This window comes from Ictidomys tridecemlineatus, chromosome 10 (genome assembly GCF_052094955.1).
Source record: "Ictidomys tridecemlineatus isolate mIctTri1 chromosome 10, mIctTri1.hap1, whole genome shotgun sequence".
NCBI classification, from domain to species: Eukaryota; Metazoa; Chordata; class Mammalia; order Rodentia; family Sciuridae; genus Ictidomys; species Ictidomys tridecemlineatus.
Genome location: NC_135486.1, coordinates 15,605,824 through 15,625,501, shown reverse-complemented (window position 1 = coordinate 15,625,501; position 19,678 = coordinate 15,605,824). Strand labels below are relative to the sequence as shown.

At 44.9% G+C, this 19,678-nt stretch overlaps 2 protein-coding genes across 9 annotated transcripts in view; one reads left to right on the top strand and one right to left on the bottom strand.

Moving 5' to 3' along the window:
- Colgalt2 (collagen beta(1-O)galactosyltransferase 2) overlaps positions 1-3,172 on the top strand; it is a 94,280-nt gene extending 91,108 nt beyond the window's left edge. For all 4 annotated transcript variants that reach the window (XM_078022468.1, XM_078022467.1, XM_005319700.5 and 1 more), the window contains one exon: positions 1,010-3,172. In XM_078022468.1, coding sequence (XP_077878594.1) covers positions 1,010-1,286 — 277 coding nt within the window. In that variant the 3' untranslated portion in view covers positions 1,287-3,172. The remainder of the gene's footprint in view (positions 1-1,009) is intronic.
- Positions 3,173-9,872: 6,700 nt separating this feature from the next.
- Rgl1 (ral guanine nucleotide dissociation stimulator like 1) overlaps positions 9,873-19,678 on the bottom strand; it is a 238,894-nt gene continuing 229,088 nt past the window's right edge. For all 5 annotated transcript variants that reach the window (XM_040277558.2, XM_040277560.2, XM_040277559.2 and 2 more), the window contains 2 exons: positions 14,667-14,781; positions 9,873-12,283 (listed from right to left, as the gene is read on the bottom strand). In XM_040277558.2, the coding sequence (XP_040133492.1) occupies positions 12,096-12,283; positions 14,667-14,781 (303 nt within the window). In that variant the 3' untranslated portion in view covers positions 9,873-12,095. The remainder of the gene's footprint in view (positions 12,284-14,666; positions 14,782-19,678) is intronic.

Genomic DNA, 19,678 nt, shown 5'->3' with positions numbered 1-19,678 from the left:
GAGTAGGGTGTCCATGGAAGAAGGTGGTGTGATGCTCAGAATTCCCACAGCCCAGGCGCTTACTCTGACCTAGCACTGATCAGAAAATGTGGCAGATGGTGGTTTACCTGTCGTCTCCTAAATAAGCAGTGAATCCTTTGAGAACACTCATATCTGCATCCTTAGAGCTTAGCCTAAATACTACACATAAAACTGGCTCCATGGATGGTTATTAAATTGAGGAACGGAGCAGAAGACCAGTCTCTGACTTTGGCTCTTTCTCTGCTGCTGGGTGATCTCCAACTAGATGGCTTCATTTTAGCTTTTGAAATTTCCCAGACTGCATCCTGTTCACTTTGTCTCCCATCCACTCCAAAGAATGGAGCCCCTCACTCTTTTATCTAGCATATGAGACTGACTTGACCTGTGTCCCCTGGCTAGAAACAGAAGGGACATCAATCCTTACTCAATTAACACTGCACTGCAGACCAAGGAGCTGTTCCAATGTCAACTCATGTCACCTGCACAGGAGCCCTGGGAGGGGGTCAAGTTGTCCCTCTACTTTAGACTTGAAGGCAGCTGTAATAGCAGCTGTAAGAAGCTCAAATGCAAAGCCTAGCTGGCATGTACCCAAGCCTTCACCACGTCACTTACCTGTCGCTGCTGTCTGGATCTCAGGTGTCTTAACCCTGGAACTGGGCATTTTTTGTAAAATGGTTATGTTTATTTATCATTAAAGTCCAACAGAGCCTAATGTTTAACTTTCAGAATAAGATCTGAAACTCTTCCTTTAAATGACTCCAACAGAAATATCCTGACCCTTTTGCTTGCTTGTGTAGATTTTCTGAAAGCTTTCAAGAAATCTGGATTGTGTTTGGAGCCCAAGGTTTTCCACAATAACACAATTTAAAAAAAAAATAATGAAATGAATCCTAGTAGTTTCAGAGATGACTAGCAAGGGCCCCCTATTCTTTCCCCTATTCCCTAAGTTTTCTACCCCCTCATGTACCTGTGTATCTCTTGTTTTCAGAGCTGAGTACAAGGAGTATTATGAATCCAGAGACCTGAAAGCCTTCTCCGCAGAACCCTTGCTTATCTACCCCACACACTACACAGGCCAGCCGGGGTATCTGAGTGACACAGAGACCTCGACCATCTGGGACAACGAGACCGTGGCCACCGACTGGGACAGGACACATTCCTGGAAGTCCCGGAAGCAGGGTCATATCCACAGCAATGCCAAAAACACAGAGGCTCTGCCATCACCAACTTCTGTGGACAATGTGCCTTCGAGGGACGAGCTATGAAATCTCCCAGGGAGTGTGACACCCGTGGGTCCATCACTGTTTGGTTTTTCTAAAGTGCTATCCAACTTTTTTTATTTTTATTTTTTTTAGTGATCACAGTTCATCTAAACCAAAGTCATCCCTGTAATTGATCAAAATGAATTTATTTCTGAAAGTGGAGAGGAATAAGGAAATTAACCCCAAATTCCCTAGGATGGCTACAAGATAGGTTTTATGGGAACTGCCAAGCTACACTTCAGTTCAGGTGCCCAATTCTGCTCAGTAGTCATACGATACTGCTGCCCACGACAGGGGTGGCTCAGATGGGATCACCAAGTTGTCACATCATTAAATGGGCAGTCAAAACAGCCAAACCAGCTAGACCTCATTCATGGTCTGGACTGTCCATTTTATGTAATAGATGTGACCTTGAAAACTCCAAGTCAACTAAACTACATTTATTAGTGTAAGTTCATCAAGAAATATGACTTTGAAAATTTGTGTACGTAATAAGTTTTTTTTTCCTTTGAGTGAGGAAATCAAACCATTTAAAATCATATTAATCTGGCTTTTATTTAAAGAAATGCTGTCATGAGCTTTATTACAAAGTGAATTTTTAACATTCTCATCCTCATTATGCAGTAGCGATGGGTGATTGGGTCTGTCTGGGACATGGTCCTTGACCATCAATGGCGACTGGAATTCCCAGTTTGCCATGTGGATATAACTTGGTAGACATTTGAGGAAGGTAAACCTCAACCTTTGGCCTTAGCTGTTGCGGCCACTTAGGTCAAGAAGCTATATTTATAAAGATAAATGTAATATATGTGGGGGGAACTGGGGTGTTCCTGCCCTGTCCCGGGTTTCCCGTGTGGCTGTAGCTAGCACCTTACACCCTGAGCTCCACCCCTTAGCTTGGGAACGAGCTGCAGGTGGTGAGTTTCATGAATCACTGTTGAGAGACAGAGCACATTTTCAGGCCAGCAATTGTCCTTGCCTGGATTTTTCATTATGTTTTGAATTATTTATTTTACAAAATGTGGGGAAAACATTGTAGGATGAGGCAGAGAAACAGATGTTTCGAGCTTTCATTGCGCCCCTGGGAGTGGCCAGCGTAGACACATTGGCTCAACCATCTGAGTCTCCTGAGCAGCCTGTCTCTTGCCGGGAGGCCTGATGCCGGGGTATTCTAACCATTGAGAAGCAAATTATTCTCCACATTCGGAGAGAGACGTTGATTAGAAATGATGAACTGGACAGCAGATTTAGGCCAACGGCCAGCGAAGCTCTCAGAGCCAAAATTCCAGGTAGACAACCTTTCTCAAAAGATGTCCCTGAAACTCCATTCTGCTGCCTCCATAACTGATGGCATGTGACATTCAGAGTTGGACTCACGACCGTCCAGCTGTACCGTCTGTCATCCTAGGACACCTAGGACATCCTCCACCATCACCTTCCCTCCTGCCTTACTCTTGATATTCTTCTCCACTGAATAAGAAGCCACGGGGCTGAGAAGAGGAGTCTGGTCCCCACTCCAGTCTCTCCTGCTCGGACAGCTGTCAGGGCTTGGCTCTTCTTTTCTAGAAAAGTAGGAAGAGCATCCGGGGGGCTAGTGACAAATCCTTAGGCGATTCCTAAGGCTTCCATGGGTCTTTGGTGTTTTGTTTGCATAGACGAGTGTGTGCGAGTGTGTCTGGCTTTAATGATTTTCTCTTCTGGGGTGGGCGGCTGGGGCATTGGGAGTGGGAGAAGATTGAGTTCAGTGTTGTTCTGTTTAATAGGGAACATTTCCCCCCATCAGCTGGTCTGATGGGCTTAAGAATTCTCATTTGTCAAAGATGTTGGATTTAAATTTTAGAATTTTTGTCTAAGACTGTTGTACTGTGAATAAAGTTCTGGCCCGGTAAGCCCAGTCTTTGCTTCTCTCTGCTCAGGTCTGAATCCCAAGCAACCTTCTTTTCTTGTCCACATTGTAAACTGCAGATCTAGCATTTCTGGGGAAAATCCTCTCTTCAGCAATCCAGAGGTGCTTTGACCTCAGTGTGTGTCCTCCCTCCTTTCTAGTCACAAACCAAGGCATTTGCTGTTGGCTTTCACGTGAGACCTCAATACAGAGGCCTTTGCTTCTGCCCCTGGCACCTGCTCTCTCCCTCTGGAGTTTAGATCAACCCTGTCTGGGTTCCTCTTGGATCCAAGGTGGGGTCTTCTGGATGGACAAGTCCCACCTGAGCAGTGTTGCTGCTGCTGTCTGTGGTCTGAGCACCTGCACTTGGCAGAGGACCCACACATGGCCTTGCATTGGGGCCACTTGGGTCTGCTTTAGAAATCCTAAAGAAGGAGCTGACATCCCAGCACCCTGCTTTTGTCTGTCTTGCTGTGCTATTTCAGGGTGGGGGAGTGATGAACTATTTGCCTTCTGGAACTCTTGGTGAAAAATTAAAACCAAAAAACTTAGCTTAAAGTTATAATGGTTCATGGGTTCCTCAAACACTGGTCATGGGCCAACACTGCTGGGAGCACTGGGTCTGCACTGGACCATGGACAACGGAGGCCAGAGACCATCGCTGCTGTGTGATCCCCATGGCAACTGAGAAAGGGTGGCTACTGCCCTCCTGTGAAGGGGGTGTGGTCGTGGGCTGGTGGGTTCTGGTGTGCACACTGAAGAGAATTCCAGGGAACAGAGAAACAGAAGCCCCCTGTGGAGGGTGTTGAGGGAAGTGCCCTTCATGTATCTGTGTCCTAATAGGCAGTCTATCCAATCACAGAAAGCTACTGAGATGCTTGTACAGGCCAAGGAACTTTTTCCTAAGACACAAAAACAAAAACAAACAAAAAAGGAGCTCCATGTTAGCTTGAGTTCTGTGTTGTTTTAATAGGGAACATTTCCCCACTGTCAGTTGGTCTGATGGGTGAGTCCTTGGAGTTCAAATCCAGCTTCCTACAGTTTCAAAAACCATGTGTGAGCCTTGTCTTTTTTCAGGACTGTGCTGGGCACTGTGACCCTGAGGGGAACCTGGTTCTGCTGAGAAGTTCAGCCAGGGCTGCTCTGCTAGGGGGTGAGATTTGCACTGGGTTTGAAGAACAAATGGAAGTTCAGAAGAGGAAGGAGGACTGGGCCTGGGGACAGGGTGGGTGTGGTCATGGGGTGGGCCTGAGGATAGAGTGGGTGTGGGGATGGGGTGGGCCTGAAGATAGAGTGGGTGTCGTCATGGGGTGGGCGTGGGGATGGGGATGGGTGTGGTCATGGGGTGGGCGTGGGGATGGGGATGGGTGTGGTCATGGGGTGGGCGTGGGGATGGGGATGGGTGTGGTCATGGGGTGGGCGTGGGGATGGGGATGGGTGTGGTCATGGGGTGGGCCTGAGGATAAAGTGGGTGTGGGGATGGGGTGCTTTCTAGGCACAGCAAAGGCAAGACTGTGAAAAGAACCCTCTGGGGTGACGGGAGACTCAAAAGGACAGAGGACTTAGGGATGTGTGGGGATTCGAGACAGATGGGAGCAAGGGTGAGGTCAGGTGGCTCCCTCCCCTTGTGGGCTCTTTGATCCTAATTACAGAAGCTGTTGTTTCTTGGGAATTCTAGGTTTGGTTACTTTCCTGACAAAAAAATGCAGAATTTTCTAGGAAACTGTTGGTACCTAAAATAAGAAATGTTCTCATTTGAATGCAAACTAGGGAGTCTCATGGTTTTTCATGTATGGTTGGAAGGAGTCCCTCCAACCAGTTCTGGTAACATGAAGGTGGCTTCCTTCCCGTGGTGACAGAGTCAGATAATCGGGAGTAGGCGGCCTTAGAAATCATCAGCATGCCCAGATTATGATGTCTGGTGGTGTTTATTAACTAAACAAGAACCTGCTGCCCCCAGACATGTTTCTGATCAGTGTGGTGGGGTGGGGGTGGGAGGAGAGGGGCGCGAGGGCCCCCTGCAAGCCGCTGCTGTGGGGCAGCTGGGGCGAGCAGGAGAAGTCGGCCTGGGCTTTTTGTTGCCCACTTGGAGAAGGGAAGAGGCTGGTTGAGTACTGTATGTTACAGAAGATTACCTTGAAAATGGCATCTCATAGGACAAGCACAGAACAAGAGGAATTTGGATGACATTCTTAGGATTTAGACATTGAATGGGATTCAGGGCAAGGGGTGGATGGACAGCTTGTTAAAATTTGTTGTGGGCCAGGAGAATGGCCACCTGTGCCCTTGGCATTTGCTTCTTTTCCTTTTTGCTTTCTCTCAAGGAGGCGTTGAAGTTTGAGATGGTCTTTGCTTGAGTTGTTCCTGCCCCACCAGCTGCGCTGCTTCCCAGCCCCAAGCCATCCTCTCATCTACCCCGTAGAGGGGTGGAGAGATAAAGAGCCGTCTCTGTGGATCGGATTCTCTTTATTTTTCATTTGCTGGTTTTGGGTTTTATTTTTGTGGTGCGAGGCAAACACTCTACCAACTGAGCTATATCCCCAGCCTTTCCTGAGTTTATTTTTATGGCCCTTCCGGTAGTTTCTTCTGCTTGCTTCCTTGGTGATGGGCATTTTAATAAAATTCCACATCTGAGCAGCCCCGGCCTGTGGAGCACCTGCTTTGGAGCCCTCATGGATCCAGGGGCTCCTCTGGGCCTTCCCTGTTCTGGGGACAGCCAGATTCTTGCTCTTGGGAGAACTTGATTTTCAGGGTAGAGTGGGCAGCCCTCCCTCGGTTTTGTAGACAAACTTCGAATCTAAGAGTCAGTGACAACATGTCCCTTCCCAAGAGGGACTTAAAAATTTGAAGGAGACCCCCAGACGGGGGCTGAGTGGCCCCAGCGATGATGGCGTGAGCTGAAGGGTTTTAAGAGCTGCTGTGAAACACCAGCATGCACTGTGGGGACGGGGGACAGCAGAGGAACCCGCCCAGAGCTGAGAGCAAGGGGACAGGGTGGCAGGAGGAGGAAGAGGCAGCTTCCAGAGCAGCACATACACAGTAAAGTTCCGCTGCCCAGAGCGCAGTCCAGGAGACAAGTTCAAGGACAGGGGGTGAGAGAGAAATTCAGGCCAGTCGCTGGAGGCCTTGATCTGGCCCACAGGCCAAAAAAGAAGAACGAAAGGGGAAAGGAGTGATAGGAGGGGACTAAAAGGAAGTGGTGACAGCCTAGTCCTTAAAGTGACTACTTTATCCCTTTAAACTCGTAACAGTGAGAAAGACTGAACCATTCACAAAGGCATGCGGTGTCCAGTGCCCCATGCCCATGGCCGCTCCTCTCCACAGTTTAGTCTGAGCCACCTTGGATGGGGGCTTTGGAGCCCAGAGCTCCTTCCTGCAGGAAAGTTGAGGGGGGCTGGACTGAGAGAAGACAGACCCAGGAGTGCCCCTTCTGTTGAGAGAAACATCCCCCACTGACTGCAAAGAGCATCCCTCAAGGTGGGTTCCTGATAAGAGTCCCCACTGGCTCTGAGCCCGACACGTACCTCTGGTTCCCAGAGGCACCCGCTCAGGGCCTCCTCCCATCAACCTCCCGCTCTGTACCCACTCTGTGAAGCCTCTGGACCCACACGCCTCTCTCTCAATCCTCTCTCTCAAGCCTCTCTGGCAGGAGCCCTGGACATTGTCCAATTCTATGAGTCAGTCTTTCCCCAAAGCAGCAGCAGGCTGAGAGTTTCCCAGGGTGCTGTTCCACACTGAAGCCCCTCTCCAAGACTTTCCTGTCACATCTGGACGGGCCTGGCTGCTCATCCAGGCAGGGGGCCCAGGGCTTGAGGACACAGCTTCTGGGAAGCCAGCACATTCACGGGAACAACAGCATCTAACTCTTGCATCATGAGCCAAAGTGAAAACTGCTTTGTCTTTGGGCACTGCCATTTAATACTATATGAGCCTCAGGGTAGAAGCTATTATTGATAGCTTTCAGATAAGGAAATGGCTAATGTAACTTGCCTAAGGTGGTCAGTGGCCCACTATCTGAATCTCTAGGCAGTCAGATCCCACCACGCCACAGTGCAGCCACCTCAAAGTTTCTAGTGGATAGTCAGTTTTGTTTTTTAACAGCTAATGTTTCAATCACAATCCCCCCCACCCTTCTTTCTCTACACGCACGCGGGCGTACACACACACACACACACACACACACACACACACACACACACACACACAGAGCCTGATACATAGAGGAGCTGGTAGCTCCACCTCTATGTGCTTCCCACCTATGACATACCATACATTTCTTATTCAGCAGATCATATTCCACATTCTCAATTGACATTTTGGGGAGGTTTAGCTGCTGGTTATTGCATACTCAAGGATCCAAAAGAGATGTCCGTGAAAAGCTCGCATCTCATTTGGAATGTTTCTCCCATTTCAAAATGGGCTCCTTGATTTTTTCTTTTTTCTTCTTTATTTTTAACAGCAGGAGCAAATCAGAAACAGTTTGAGTATCACTCACTGTTCATTGTCCTGTTTCTTTTAACTTTGAGGTACTCACACCCCTTTCATTCTGGACCTAGATAGCACATGGAGCTTGGGTGTAAACAGTGAGGGGATGAAATGGGTCCTGGGAAGTCCTTCTGGGGTCCCCAGTTGACAGCAACTGGGTGGGTGTCCTAGAGCTGGCTCTCCTGGCAAACTCTTCATTCAGCTGATGATTTTTCCCAGCTCACCACCTGTCCCAACCGCCATGAGACAGCAGAGTCCATGGCTCAGAAATGGTTTCAGATGCTAGCTGGGGAGGTAACTCAGTAATCCTAACCTTAATGGATTTCTCAACTATGCCATGGATAGTGCTTAGGAAAGCAGGCAGCAGTGCTCTGGCTCACAGCGAGTGTTCTCTAGAGACTTTAAGAACCATAAAAATGCCCATCTAACTAAGGTCAGCTGTATGAGCTCACATGACTGGAAGGCTGGGGATGGGGTCCAGGGATCCTGGCATTCCCCCCAGCTCCGTTAGGCCATGGGGGAGCATAGGTCAGAAAGCCTGTTTCACTCAGTGCCAGCCCAGTGTGACAAGCTCAGAGTGGGTTTTGACAGTGCAGAGATCCTGCCCTAACTCTGGACAATATAAGTGTTCTGGGCCTCAGCTTCATATATGTCACATGTGGGTAGTGACTACATGATTTTAAGGTTTAAGGAAGAATTGCATACATTGGAGTCCTCAATCTGTTGAATGAATGAATTGCTTTGACACAGGCTCCTCAGTAGAGATGTTGAGAAACCAGACCCAACAATAGTTTCCAAATTCTGAATCTAAAGTCTAAAATCAAATCTAAATTTGATTGACTCTTATTGAACTTTCCAGGCTTCTAGAACATCTTTCTTCTTTAACTCTTCCTTTGCTCCGTACAGTCCCATCTCAAGCCCTTACTGCCATCTCTCCAAACACTGTTTCTGATGGGTGGCCTCTCTGTGGTCGAGACAGCAGTGCTCAGCAGCTGCTCCACATGGCCTACCTTTCCCAGCTCCCCTGCACTTAGACCAAGGCCTGCAGGTTGGCCAATGGATTGTGACTGGGGGTGACATGCATCATTTTGATCTAAGGCAGTCAGAACACTTTCAAGTTCACACTCTTTTTTTTTTACCATCAGTAACACATGAAGGAAAAAAAACAAGATGGTAGAGTGGCAAGGCAGAAGCTGGCTAGATCCATGGGCGACTAGAGGAAAGCCATTAGAGAGACTTGTGTGATTTGCATTATACTGTCACATAGATGAAAAAATAAAACTGGTTTAAGTTACTGAGTTTTCTTGGTTGCTTGCTTCCATCTCATCTAGCCTAGACTAATATATCCTTCCCTGAGGTATTTCATTCTAGGAAAGATTCTAGGGGAAAAAGCAATGAAAAAACACAGGGCAAATAACTTTTCATGGTGGAATTTTAGGAATCTGTAGAAAAAGATTTGGTGTCAGGGAATGCCTCGATGCTACCAAAGTCAGGGCACATGAGCAACACTGTATGCCTCCTGAATGCCCATGTGGCATGAAGAATGTGAAAATGCTCCAAAAGAAGAAATCTAAAGACAGTATCACTCAGGCAAAAAGTCACCAAGCCCAGTTTCTAGATAAGAACAAAACTAGGAAATTAGTTTTCTAGAATGAATTTCCTATTTTAAGAAACTTACTTGGGCTGTTCCAAAAATCTGTTAAGGGTCCCCTAAATATATAACTTGGGTCCATTTAGTAATCTGTTGGAAAATAATAATGCTGAGAAACACTTGGAAATAATGAGATAAATGATGATATCATGTGGCTGTTGACTGGACTTAGACTACATGCCCTTTGGGAAGAACTTTCCTCCTTCTAGAGGGCCTCCTGGCTTTTGGACGACTGTGGAAGGTTTCAAGATCATCCAGATGGTAGCCATTGTGGAGCTGGGAAAGGCTGTCAGGAGGAACACAAAGTACTACCTCAGATCTACATCCAAGTTGGATTTTATAAAAGGTGTCCCCACTGAGTGACTAACAATCTGGCAAAGCACCCTCTCTGAAGGAAGTTTCCTAAGGACATCATTCTTGCCCCCAAATGCTCATGACACATGCTGGTGGAGAGGACCCCCTCTAACTGGCTTTCCCTCAGCTTTTCACCTGACTCTGAGTGGGCTTCCAAAAGGCTTATTGACTTATCTGGAACCCAGAACCCTCCTGATTAACACTCCAGATACAATCCCTTCGGGTCTGGGAGCATATGCCAACCAAGTCCCAAACCAGTTTATTAGTTTAACCAAAAGGTAAACAGATGATGGAAATGCAGAGAGACAAGCATGCGAGCAGCTGACAGCATTGCCCGGCTGTCCACCAGGAAGCAAACTAAGACAGTTAAAGTAGCATTAAATAAATGAGGCCATGTTTTATCTACTTTGGAATTTCCATTATCTTTTAAAAAAGGTAAATATATATATATATACTTTTTTTTTTTACATTGCAGTATATAAATCTAGGCTCTACATGTACAGTATAAACACACAGGGCGAGCACATGGACACAACATGTATGTCTTGGTAGCCACACCCTAGACCAGGCCAATGGTTCTACATTTTCTTTTTGACCTTTGCACCAGGCTGGGGCTACATTTACTTCAGTCTCCATGATGGCTGCGACCCTGACCCTCTCTCCTCCCCTCACAAAAGCATAAATTGGAGGCTCACAAACAGAAGAAAGTGCTTTCTCGACTAGTTGAAACCCAGTCGATCTTTACAATGCACAGTCCAATCTCCTAGAAAGACCAAGGAAATCTGAGGACTTTCTGGCTCATTCTTTGGTCCGTCACCACAAATCTCTGAACTTGTTCGGGTGTTTCTTGTAGAATTCATGTCTATTTACATAACATCAATCCCACACAACCTTTGGGAGCTGTAACAGGATTAGAATTTTTTAAAAAAAGATCCATGTTACAATCTGCACTTCATATTCTGGGTTCATTCTTTTTATTTTTGGAATAAAAACTGGTATTTTGGGAAATTTTTTTTCTTAAAAAAAGATAATCTGAAAGTGCTTCTCACACATATCAACTTCCCACATATGGCTTTTTAGTTCAAACCCCAGCATAGCTCAGATTTGGAAGGGAGACCATGATGGTGTTACTAGAGACAAAAATGTCACTTTAATGTGACACTGTTGTAGCCAGTATGGGGCCTGAAAAAACAGCATTGTCAATTCCATCTGGACAAATGTACCTCTTTGAGAAAGGACTGAGATAATATATGCAGTCCCATTTCTTTCCCCATGACTAGGCACAGGAATGCTATAAAAGTTAATAAGCAAAATAGATGCTGTTATCAGCAGGGATCATCTTCAACGGGCTATTAACAGGGTAATTGCTGTTCAGGAATCTTTCACAGGTTCAAAATGATTAAATGAAATCAATCGCAGTAGAAATGTCTACACCTGAGGAACAAATTGCACATAATAGAGGTACTAGGATCCAGATGGCAAAGGACTCCAGACAATTTTACATGCAAACGGCGATCAGAAAAGGCAAGGAAGTAGTGGCATTCCAAGACAGGTAAGGGTCCATCCAAACAGGTCATCATTCTTTTGCGCTTTCTTTCCTGGCTGATAAGTTACTGAAAAACATGGCTATCTGTGCAACAATGACTGTGATATGTTCTTTAGGAGAGAAAACAAACACAACAGGGTTTCCAGAAATCAAACTGGGCTCATGTTGACTCTAGAGGTGTTGTGATGGCGACCAGTGGGGCACAGGGGCCTCTGGAGTCCCTCCTTGCCCTCCTGGGGAGCAGAAAGTGGCAGATGCAGGCAGAGGTAGGAGGCCACTGACTCATCCAAACCCTTCCCAAAGTGGCATTTCATTCAGCCTGTGGCAGTTCCAGCCCCCTGCAACTGTTTTATCTGGTGGCACTTGATTGAGAAAGAAATCCTCTCCCTTTACCAAAATTAAGCCCAGACTTCAGGTAATACTGGCACAAAGGACAATCTGCATTCCTAGGGTTGACCCTGGTAACTCAGAAGGTAGGAGTTTCGGTTCTTGGTTTCTTCTATTTCCCTGTAAAAAGTGACCTCAATTTCTTAGGTCATTGTGCAAATTTGTTTTCCATAGTCCAGAATATCCCATAAAGTCCCTCTTATATATCTACATATATATACACACATACACACTAAATATATGTGTATATATATATATATTTACACATGTGGATAATTTTGTATTTCAGCTTCAAATAGGTCAAAGAAAATCAGTGACTCGTTCATCCTTTTCTTGTCAAGTCATGTCCAATCTCCCCACATAGTGCTCTGCACACCTTAAGAGCTCAATAAATATCTGCTGATGTCACCAATGATCCTCTAACACTGGATGGTCATTGCAATCACCATAGCCTTCCTCAGCCCTGCTCGGCCTGTGGCAAGCGAAGGGCCACGTGTGCCCCTTTCAGAGGGTGATCTTGCTGTGTCTGTTGCTCCAGCAGCCCCGTTTAGCTGTCCTAGGCAAAGTCAGGCTCGTCCGGCTGCGCAGTTTCACCTGTTCTTCTATGGGGTTCTTTTTGCGTAAAATGAAGTCAAAGTTCACTTGGCTGTTCATGGCATAGAAGACATTTGCTGAGTCTGGGATCACAAGTTCTGAAAAACAAAAGGAAAGTGAAGGCAGTCAGCTTATGTAGGGGCCCATAACAGGCCATGACAGCGGCAGGGATAAATCTTGCCCAGACACAGGAATGGGATGAGGGCCCTTAGTTCTTGGAATGTGACCACTACCCACAAAAATGGTCCCAACAACATCTCAATCCCCTTCCAAAAAACTAAGAGCAACTAAGGTTTAAGATACCCGCTACCATGAATTTAAGGTTAAATTAAATTAACAGAAGCAGAAGCCAAGAGAAGTTGTGATTCCCAGGACCACAGCTAGGGGGCAGCAGGACTGGAACCAGAACTCGGCTGTCCTTCTTCTGGCGGTCCATTTTTCAAACGGAAAAGCAGATTTTCACTAAGATTAAAGGAACCCAATGACATGAGAACAAACAGAAAATCTATAGCATTTTCCAAAATGCTTCACTTGGAATACAAAACATCTTTTTAAAGTAACCCCACATTGGCCCAGTTATTCTACTTGCATCACTGCTTTGTCCAGAGTCTGCATTTTCATATTAAAGAAACACCCATGTGAAGCAGTGCCTATCTGCTAACATCTAAACCATTTCTGACTTCAGCAAATCTCAACCAGTTATCTGCAATTTCTGAACAAGGATTGCTCTGAGTGTGATATGAAATTATCAAAGCAAAGTTATTTTCATTTTTATTTTTAAGAGATGATTTGTAGTATTTTAACACTCAGGCGTAACAGGTTTCTTTTAAAAAAAAAAACTTCAAACAGAATAAAAACAGAAAATGTGCACGTTTAGCTTTGTGGCATTGGAGTGGGGAGGTGACTCACAGAACAGGACTGAAGGAGCCTCAAGAAAACTCTCTAGCTGAGACCCCCCAGCAAGACTGATGCCAACAGCCTCTAGGTGACCATGGTACATTATGTGCACAGTTGTGCCATAAAGCAAACCCCCCCAAAGTATTCCTGGGCTCCTGCCCACCCTTAGCATTTCCTCGGCATACCTTCAGGAACATTCTTTTCTATAATCTTCAGTATCGCCCACAATGCATGAGGAATCAGAGGGTATTATAGACATTTAATTGGTTATAGCCAATGGCCTGTGGAGGTCAAGGGCTTGTCTGAGACCACACAGCTGGTGGTCGCAGGTGGGTCCTGGCTGCACCTCAGGGCTCCTGGGTCTTCAGAACCACTACTCTCACCAGGCGTTGTTGTGGGACATATGGCAAAATCCCAGAGACAAATTCTGGGCTTAGAATCTTAACTGCAACTGCACTAAAAAGTTATAACTAAGGAAGTTTTGCCCCACACTGAGGCTCAACTGAAGGAATGACAAAACCTCCAAGAGGTAGTTGAAGGAGTTTCTCAGAGACTGTTGCTTTTCATCTCCTGGAAAAGCCACTAGTTTAGTTTTAGCCCTTCCCCTCTGAGCCCGAGAGAGAGCCCTGGGTGATTTGCTGGTCAAAATGGTGTGAACAGCTGTTCCCTCTGCTCACCCCCCACTTGTACGACTCTGCTCTTCCTTTCTGGGGAGAGCCTTCCTTGCGGATGAACAGAGCCCTCCATTAAGACACAGCAGCACTGTTGGCTGTGTCAGCAGACAGAGCTGGCCTCACTGACTATGTGTGCGGCTGCCCTACACTGAAAGAGACTTGTTCTGGCCGAGTCACTCCCCGTGCCTTGACAGAGGAGTTATTAACCAGCCTGTCCTCTTTTCTCAAGAAACTATCCCAATTCAAATTAGCAAATAGATACATCCAGAGGTGACTGAGTGAAATAATGAGAAATTCTTATACGAACCGCCAACTTTCAGGTTCACACACTACTGAGAAACACATTACTGGGTAAAGGAGGCATGTGACCATCTGCAAAAACCCAACAGACTACCTCTACCTACTCCCCACCTCCTGACAGAGAGAGCTTTCCTGAGAAAAATGCTCATAAGAAAAATACAAAGAATGGGCAGGAGGAATTCTTAGCAGGAGTGCAGGACAGGGTTGGGGCTGTGGCTCAGTGGTAGAGCACTTGCCTAGCATGTGTGAGGCACTGGGTTCAATCCTCAGCATTGCATATAAAAAAATAAATAAAATAAAGGTCCATAAACAACTTATAAAATATATGTGTATATATGTATATGCATATATACATGTGTGTGTGTATATACATGTGTATATATATACATATATAAAGGATAAACAAGAGTTGGGGGTGGGGGTTGGGCGAAGCTGCTTGAGATGCTCAATTCTCCAACGGAGATGACAGCATGATGTTCACCCTGCTGTTCACCCCTGCACGATATACAAAACACCCCTAAGTTCCAATTTAAAAAAAAAAAGATCTCCTTCTGCCTCCACCAACTGGAGACCAATATGATATGCTGCAACAAGAGGAGCATGTGCCCACCTTTGTCCTCTGAGATGACCTGCACCAGCTCATACTCCTCGGCTGGGTCTGAGTCCAGGTTGTGCTTCAGCATTGCTCTCTGGATCACAGCAGGGGTTTTATCTTGGCTTGTCAACTGCAAAGACAAGGAATTTTTGTAAAGCAGCTCCATGCTTCCTGGGAGCACTCTCCTGACACTCTCATTCTTGCTGTCTTGTGTTGTACAGTCCTCTCTGGGAAGAAGGGACTCTTGGCATGAGAACAGTGATATAAGAACATTAAAATGGGAGAACACCTGCACTGCCTGTTGCCCCCACACCAGTCAAGGTTACAATGAAAGAGTATATCCACGGAGGGGTCGTGAAAATGTAACGCACTATCAGTGCTGGACCAAGATGAGCCTTGTGTGTTGAGCTGCTGCTATGGGACCAGTTACAACAAGATGGCTACAGTTCTGCCACATTCCAGAAAGCACAAGTGACCCTATGTAATCCCACTCCTACGTATTTACCAAGAGGAATGAAAGCAAATGTCCAAAAAAGGACACATACACACATATTCATAGCAGATTTATTTAGACTAGTCCCAAACTAGAATCAACCTGAATCTGCATCAACAGAGAACAGGAGATAGCATGAAGAAACTGTAGCATATTCACAACAGAAGGAACCAAGAAGCGGCTTGTGCAAAAATGTGGATGAATCTCAGAAGCCAGGCCCAAAAGATGACACATTACTGGAATCTATTCTTTCAAAAAAAAAAAAAAAGGAATGAAAACTCCTGTGTTGGTGGTATTAGAAACTAACCTCAAGGTTTAAGGAGGACCAGTTGGAAGAGGCATAGGGAATTTTAGGGGGATGGCAATGTTCTCAATTTAGATTTGGAGTGGTGGTTATGCAACATATATAGTTATTAAAACTCAAAGAACTGAACTCTTAAGATCTGTATGTAAAATTATATGTAAATTATGTTTCAATAAAAATCAGCTTCTAACTGTCTTAAAAGCACAAGTCTGATTTTCTCTTCATCTCTGCCCCAGTTAGCCATTGCAGGGCCATACTGGAGGGCTGACTTATGCTCCATACCTCAAGTGATTTCTTTATACGTGAAAGAAGTAAGGAAAACTCAGTTATTCTTGCTTAAAACAAAAAACTGTTCTCACCAGGAGGTAAGAGGACTGCAGAGAAACACATACACACACACACACACACACACACACACAAACACACACACACACACACACACACAGTCTAATCTCCTCCAAGACACTCTGCCAGTGTGACCCGAGGATGGCAGTGCCTAGATGCCTCCCCCTACTCAGGGCAGCAGCTGGTGTTTGTGATTCAATAAACAACATGCATTACAATGGGTCCTTGTAAGCAATAAAGATCTTGTTCACTTGTCTATTACCAAAATGTCTGGTATACCATTTGCAAAAGGAAAATAGGTGCACAGGAAATTCTTCAGAAGGAAAATAATTTTTCAATAGTTCGAAGGAAATTCTTTCCAAACTAGGTCAAACCGAACTAACAGCATGAAGCTTAAGGACACCACCTGGGGGTGAATATTAGGCTCCAGCCTTCTATTTAAGCATAAAGCCAGGCTACAAATTGAAGGAGGCCAAAGGCTGTCCTTGGGATTTTAGTACTTTGTACCTAGAAGCTCCTGAGGAAAATTAATGGTTACAGTAACTATTAGCTCAGTCATGCGGCCATATGCTATTATATTGAACCAATCCTGCCAACAGATATATGATGTGAGCCATGTGTCCATTAAATGTTTAGCAGATACATCTAAAAAGTTTTTGAAAAATAAAATTTAAAAAATTACATCTCTGCTCCTTCATCAGTTGGAGAATATGCTAAGTGAAATAAGCCAATCCCAAAAAATCAAAGGCTGAATGCTAATTCACAATAAGGAGGGTAGGGCACTAGAGAAGAATAGAGTTACCTTAGATTAGGTGGAGGGAACTCAAGGGAGGGGAGAGAGGGAATGTGGGATAGGAAGGGTAGTAGAACGAAACAGACATTATTGGTTTATGTATACGTGTGACTGCATGACCAATATGATTCTACAACATGTAAGTCAGAAAAATGAGAAACTGTATCCCATTTATATATATCAAAGTGCATAAATGCAGTCTACTGTCATGTATAACTAATTAAAACAAATAATTTTTTCTCTAAAATATTGCTTTTATAGCACTGGAGATAAAACCCAGGGCCTTATATGTGCTAGGCAAGTGTTCTACCATTAAACTACAATGCCAGCCCACAAAATTAATTTTAATATATTTTATTTAACCCAATGCATTCAAACTGTTATTGTCAATATAAAATCAATAGAAAAATTATTAATGAGATATTATAATTCTTTTTTTTTTGTACCAAGTCCTCAAACCCTGGGATGTATTTTATACTCACAGCTCATCTCAGTTTGGACTTAGCCCATTTCGAATGCTCAATTGCCACATGTGGCTGGTGGCTCAGTTAGTGCATGAGGCTTCAGTATCACTTTCATGCACATTCCTGAAACCATAAACACTGCATTAAGAGATCTCAGGAAATCTCTGGGATTACCAAATGGACGGAAATGTCACTGAGAGCGTTCTGGTGGTAGAAGACACTTCTTGGCCTGGGGTTGTGGCTCAGGTGTAGACTGCTTGTTTAGCACATCCGAGATTCTCAGCACCACATAAAAATAAATAAAATAAAGGTATTGTGCCCGACTACAACTAAAAAATAAATATATATATATATATATATATATATATATATATATATATATATTTTAAAAGAAGACACTTCTCCATGGTCACTGAGCATTAACAGTTTAACTGAGGGTTGAACTGTGGCTTCTCCTACCTTCTTTACAGGCCAGCAGTTCTCAGTGGGGACTCTATGGCCCCAGAGTTCCTGAGATCCTGGAGGGAATTCATGAAATCATTTTCATAATAATACTAAGATACTGTTTGTCTTTTCACTCAGGTTGACAATTTGTATTGTTATTGTAGAGCAATGACAGGGATGAAATGTTGGCACCTTAGCACAGATCAGTAGAGAGGGCTACCTGAGCAGACCAGCAGCCACTGTGTTCTCAACACCACATATTAGGAGCAAAAAAACAAAAGCAAAAGAAAGCTATTTCATTTACAAATGTCCTTGATAAAACAGTAAAAATTACTAAGTTTATTAACTCTTGACTCATGAAGAGGCATATCTATAATTATCTGAAAAAGCATTAAAATGCTCCTCCCTATTCCAAATCCAAACCTGTGTAGCTGGATTTTCATCATATACTACAAACCAAACAATACATCTCAGCAAACTTTCCAGAAGAAGATTGTTAAGTAAAACAATGTTTCTCTTTTACTCAACCATTTTTGGAAAAAATAGATATTGTTCATTAAAAATATCATTTGCATGAATGTGAAAAGTGTTGTTGTTATTTTAAATAAATGAAAATATTTTAAAATTTTGTTTTAATATTTAATATGGTAAATATTAATACATACAACCTGTATTAGCCTGAAGCTCTTTGGAATATTTAATCATTTTTTAGGTTCTAAACAGGTCCTGGGACCAAAAAGTTTGAGACTTGCTACTCCAGGCCAAACCTGGATTAAATTATTTCTACCCTCTGGTCAAGTATAACACATTGATAAAGGGAATTCCCATGGAGCAAAGACTCTCTTCAGGCTAACTGTGAGAAGGAGACCACTAGTGTGACATGTCATGCCACCTGTCCAGAATGGGCCTGAGAGGCAGGTGGCAAGCTTATGAAGATGAGGGGCACCACCTTGTGTCACATAAACAGCCATAGGGCGGGTGACAGAGGTGCAAAATTCCAAAGGCAGCACCTGTGCTGAGAAGAGCAATCTGGATGATCCATGAATCATCTCCCCAAACTCAGCCCAGCAGTTCAAGACTCCTAGCAGAAGAACTAGAAAAATCTCAGCCGCTCACAGATGTCCCCAGACAGGGCAGTGTACACACTCATGGGCATGTCCCAAGTGTAACTTCTAGGTGTACAAATCCATGCTATAATTTAGAGACACTGTAGAATTAGAGGGGGGAAATGACTTCTCTCTGGGCGGCACGAGTAAGAGAAGCCATGTGAGCAGGCCATGCTGAAAATGCAACCTAACAAAGGCCCTTGCTTCCCGGAGGTTCTCTGGCCTTCTGAGGCTCTTTTACAAGCCCTTCCCTCACTCCCAGTCAAGCTGTGCCCCATCCTACCCTCGCTCACTCCCACATGACTATGTCCACCCTGGTGGCTGGACCACTCCTAGTACTCATCTCAGCACCGGCCTCCTACCACCCCTGCCTCTGACTGTCCATCAGGCAATGCCTGGTCCTCCTGGTGCTCTGACTCAGATGCCCTCCCAAGCCTGGTTCTCCAGTAGTCTGCATCTCACTTGACAAAGCCACACTACACCAAGATGCCTGGCCAGACCCTCATCGCCCGTCCCACATCCCCCCAGAGTAACTGGAAGCTACATAACATCTCCTAAGAAGCCTTCCTTATGTATCCGCCATATGACTGTCATCCAAGCCCATCTCACCTCCTACCCACTCCTTTCCTAGTCCCCCCCACTCTCTAGCAACAGGTCCCCCAAGGGCAGCTGCTTTGCTGATGAACAAGTCTGACTACTAAAAAGCCTTCAATGAGAGCCCACCGCCTGTAGGATGAACACAAACTCCTTTGTGTGGGCCACAAGACCCTGTCCAATCTAATCTGGCCTCTGCTAGAGCATTTAGCATATTCTGAATAATGTTTCATGATCTCCCCTTTTTTATGATAACCTTTTTTATTATCCTCAAAGACAGAAATATCTCATTCTTGTTCCTATCTCAAAGCCTGGTCCCATGACTAATATACTCAGCAAATGTTCAGTAACTACTTTGTTGATTTGAGGAATGTCTTAGCAAAGATTTTTCTCTGGAATGTTAAAGGACAGCGCCTCCACACCCCTGTGTCACAGGCAGATCTCAGCTTGCATTTGCTCACTGGGTCCTCACAGAGGTGAGTGG